Below are 4,007 nucleotides of genomic sequence, written 5' to 3' on the forward strand. Positions count from 1 at the left end.
TGGACTCGCCGAGTTGCCCATTCACATTTTCACTTTGTACCCTGAACTTGCACTCCTGAACTCGGGATGTTACAAGATTCATGTTATCGATCATATGTTATGGAATGTGATATAAATAATATTTAATTAAACATTGTATATATGTTTTTATGTTTGTGTTGCTTTCAAAGTAATAATTAATTAAAAATCATGGATATGTCATATTATCCATATTATCCATCTAAGTATCTTTTAAAATGCAAATTGTCTATTTTATCACTTTGTATTTTAGTATATGTTTAACATTTTAAGTATATGTTTAACATTTTAAGTATAATAATAAGTTTTTATTTAAAAGTTTTCTTTCACTTATTAATAAGTGGTTTTAAAATTAACGAACAATATTTATAAATAATAAAATCAAATTATAAAAATCATGGATATGTCATATTCCATGCAAGTCTCTTTTGAAATGCAAATTGTCAATCTTATTACTTTATTATTTAGTATGTGTTTCATATTTGAATAATAATATTAAGTGTTTCTTAAAAGTTTTCTTTAACTTAATAATAATAATAATAATAATAATAAATGGTTTAAAATTAATGAACAATAATTTTAAATGATAATAACATCAAATTAAAAATTACATAACGTTAGCTACAAATAAATTCTATTTTAAATGAACATTATTAATAAAATTAGAAAATAAATACATAAGTAACAATTTAAATTAATTAGTCAAAACAATTGTTAAAAATAATACTAAATAAATACTTATATTTAATTCAGTTAATGAAGAAGGTGGGTTGATGTTAATGAATATTATTGTTCAAAATAGTTAAAATTATATATATAAATAGAAATATATATATATATATATATATATATATATATATATATATATATATATATATATTAGTGTAAAAATATTATGTCAAACTTAATGTCAATAACAAAATCATTATCAACATATATTTTTCAATATTCTAACAATATATTTAATCTGCGCCGCGCAAGCGTGAGAATTCGTCTAGTAATAATAATAATAAATACACATTTCCAAATACCGTATTCATTTGAAACTCACACTACAAATCAAGAGTTTTCTAACTTATTTATATTTATTAGTTACAACTTAAGAGTTTTTAACTTATGATTATTAATTAGTAATCACTAATAACTTTTTATTTTCCTTTCTTTTATAAGATTGTAAAGTTTTGCTCATTAAAAACATTAATGTATTTGAAGAGATTTGTGATTTAAATATGAAGAGTTAATAAATGTTATAATAGATGTTTTAGTGTTTTTATGTTATTAAAAGTTATAGTGTTTATTTTTCATATTTTTTATTATTCGTTGTATATATATCTTTTTTAATACAAATGTTATAATAAATGTTTTTTATTTTTATGTTTTAAAAGTTGCAGTTTATATTTTTGTTCATACGTTTTGTTACCTGTTATATTATCATTCATTTGATATTTAATTTACATAATTTTAAACGGTTTATAAAATTATCAAATAGTTGTATATATCACAATGACTTAAAAATTAAAATGTTTAATAAAACTAATATGGTAACTATATGTTTGCTTTACTACTAATATTTTGTTTCAAAGTAGAAATATTAAATAATAATTTGGTAAAAGTTATTATTTTAACTATATAATTCTATTCTCGCGCAACGTGTGGAGATTCGCCTAGTATACTTATAAAGCTAGCATTTTTTCTTGAATCTCATGCATTTGAAACTCTCATTCATTTTTCCTTTAACCACATTCATTTGAAACTACCATGACTTTTCAATTTCTTTCTAATAATGATTATAAGTTGGTTAATAAGCTTAAATAAATATGAAACCTAAAGTGTAATCATATATAAACTAAATTTCAATATTAAAAGAATATATTGTCTTCTACTTATAAAGTTATGTTTTTAACATTTAACATATTATACTTAATTTATTAGGTCTAATATGTTGTTGTATGTAAACCATTATCATTTTAAAGCTACAACTTTTGAACAATTTATGTAAAACACTTAAATTGTTATTTTAAATATAACCTTACAAGATCAACTTAAATATAAATTTTAGTTAAACTTAAGTAACCTAAAGAATATTTTGTAAATAGTTAAAAGTGATAAATTGTAGTGTCTTTCTAATAATGATTATAAGTTGGTTAATAAGGTTAAATAAGTATCAAACCTAAAGTGTAATCATCAATAAACTAAATTTCAATATTAAAATAATATTTTTACTTCTACTTAGAAAGTTTTGTCTTTAACTTTTAACATATTATACTTATTTTATTGGATTTAATATGCTGTTGTATGTAAATCATTCTCAATTTAAAGCTACAATTTTTGAACAATTTGGACAAAATACTTAAATTGTTAATTTAAATATACCATTACAAAGTCAACTTCAATATAAATTTCAGTTTTAATTAAAACTCAAAGAATATTTTGTGAATAGTTAAAAATGAAAAATTATAGTGGTAAATACAAAAACTAAAATGTAGTATCAATTTAACTAAAATATTTCTTAAAGATATTCTTATAATCGTTAAAAGTTTTCAAATAACTAGCTTAAAATAACTTACAATAACAATAGTTAAAAATAACTCTATATAAATGATTATATTGTTACCTTTAAAATAAAAAAAATTGTTTGATGTTTTAAATAATTACACTGATAGAAATTTAAACATTAAGCAAATAAATTTAAAAAAATAATAATTAACAATAACAAAAACTATAAATAACATTAAACCATATATTATATTTAATTTTATTCATGAATAACCCACAGGTAGAGGCCATTCCAAAGATTGAGATTATGCGGTTTTAATAGATGTATATATTATCATATAATTCAAATTAATCAATATAGTATATCAACTTAGTATACGAATTATTATATCAAATTTAATAACCACATTATTGTTATATTTAAAAAACATATTGGTAAATATTTCAGCTATATATATATATATATATATATATATATATATGCTTCTGTGCAACGCGCGGGCATTCGCCTAGTTATATAATATATTGTAGAGTTTCTATCTTATATGGATGTGTCGTGTGTTCAACTATGTGCCACTTCTACTTTAGAACTCTAAAAGCACGTTCAACATCCTTACTTGTTTCTTCTTGTCTCCTATTGAATAATTTTTCTCTTTGTTCCACTAGGTGTCCAAACACCTTCACAAATGTAGAATATGCATGATATATTACATCCAAAAGATAATACTCAAACTTATATTCATTGACATTCACTGTGAAATGATCATTCGATGCCTTTACAGACAAAAGATCGTTGTATATTGGTGACTGATCAATAACACTGATGTCGTTGTTGGAACCCGCAACACCGAAATAAGCATGTCAAATCCATAAATCTTGGGAAGCAACAACCTCTAATATCGATGAATGTGATCCATGATGAGCACTTACATACTAGCATTTCAACGCCATGGGACAATTTATCCATTTTCGGTGTGTGCAATCAATGCTTCCAAGCATATCGGGAAAACCATGTCTTTCTTCATGTGTCGTATGTAGTTGTTGCATATCATTCGGCAAAGGTTTCAACAAATAAACGTCACCGGAGGTTTCGATAACACCTCTTGCCAATCTATACAAATTTTCTCTTGCAGTTCTTTCAAACGTTCTCATATAATCGTAAATAGAATCGGGTGACTCCCCTATAGCCATCAGTTTAATAGCCACATATATTTCTGCAACCCTGTGAATCATCGCTTACCTCTAGCAACATATCTCATTTGGAAAAAGCTATACTTAAACACATATTTAATAGGTAATAACATGTATTTATTTTATCTAAAATCTATTTTTAAAATTTATAAAAAATGAAAGAAACAATGCATACTTTCCAAGGTGTTCTCTAGCCGCAAAGTAATCGCGATATCTGGTTGTACTAGCTTGTTGGTGTAATACTCGTACATCAGAATAATGAACATATAATCATCTTCATCGTTAGACGAGTCGAACAGATC

At 23.4% G+C, this 4,007-nt stretch overlaps 1 protein-coding gene across 1 annotated transcript; it reads right to left on the minus strand.

Moving 5' to 3' along the window:
• Positions 1-3,093: 3,093 nt before the first annotated feature.
• Positions 3,094-3,747, minus strand: LOC145098385 (uncharacterized). The gene is made up of 2 exons (XM_079036016.1): positions 3,449-3,747; positions 3,094-3,334 (listed from the first exon to the last, which is right to left on the minus strand). Exons 1-2 carry the CDS (start codon positions 3,745-3,747, stop codon positions 3,094-3,096), a joined length of 540 nt encoding a protein of 179 aa, XP_078892142.1.
• Positions 3,748-4,007: the final 260 nt, after the last annotated feature.

This window comes from Lactuca serriola, chromosome 4 (assembly GCF_051521515.1).
Source record: "Lactuca serriola cultivar US96UC23 chromosome 4, Lser_US96UC23_V15, whole genome shotgun sequence".
Taxonomy (NCBI): Eukaryota; Viridiplantae; Streptophyta; class Magnoliopsida; order Asterales; family Asteraceae; genus Lactuca; species Lactuca serriola.

Excerpts from the sequence above, each read along its gene's own strand:
- LOC145098385 (XM_079036016.1), bottom strand. The coding sequence starts at position 3,747 with ATGATTCACAGGGTTGCAGAAATATATGTGGCTATTAAACTGATGGCT. Across the intron at positions 3,335-3,448 it reads CCCATGGCGTTGAAATGCTA|TGTTATTGATCAGTCACCAA; the intron begins GTATGTAAGTGC and ends CAACGACATCAG.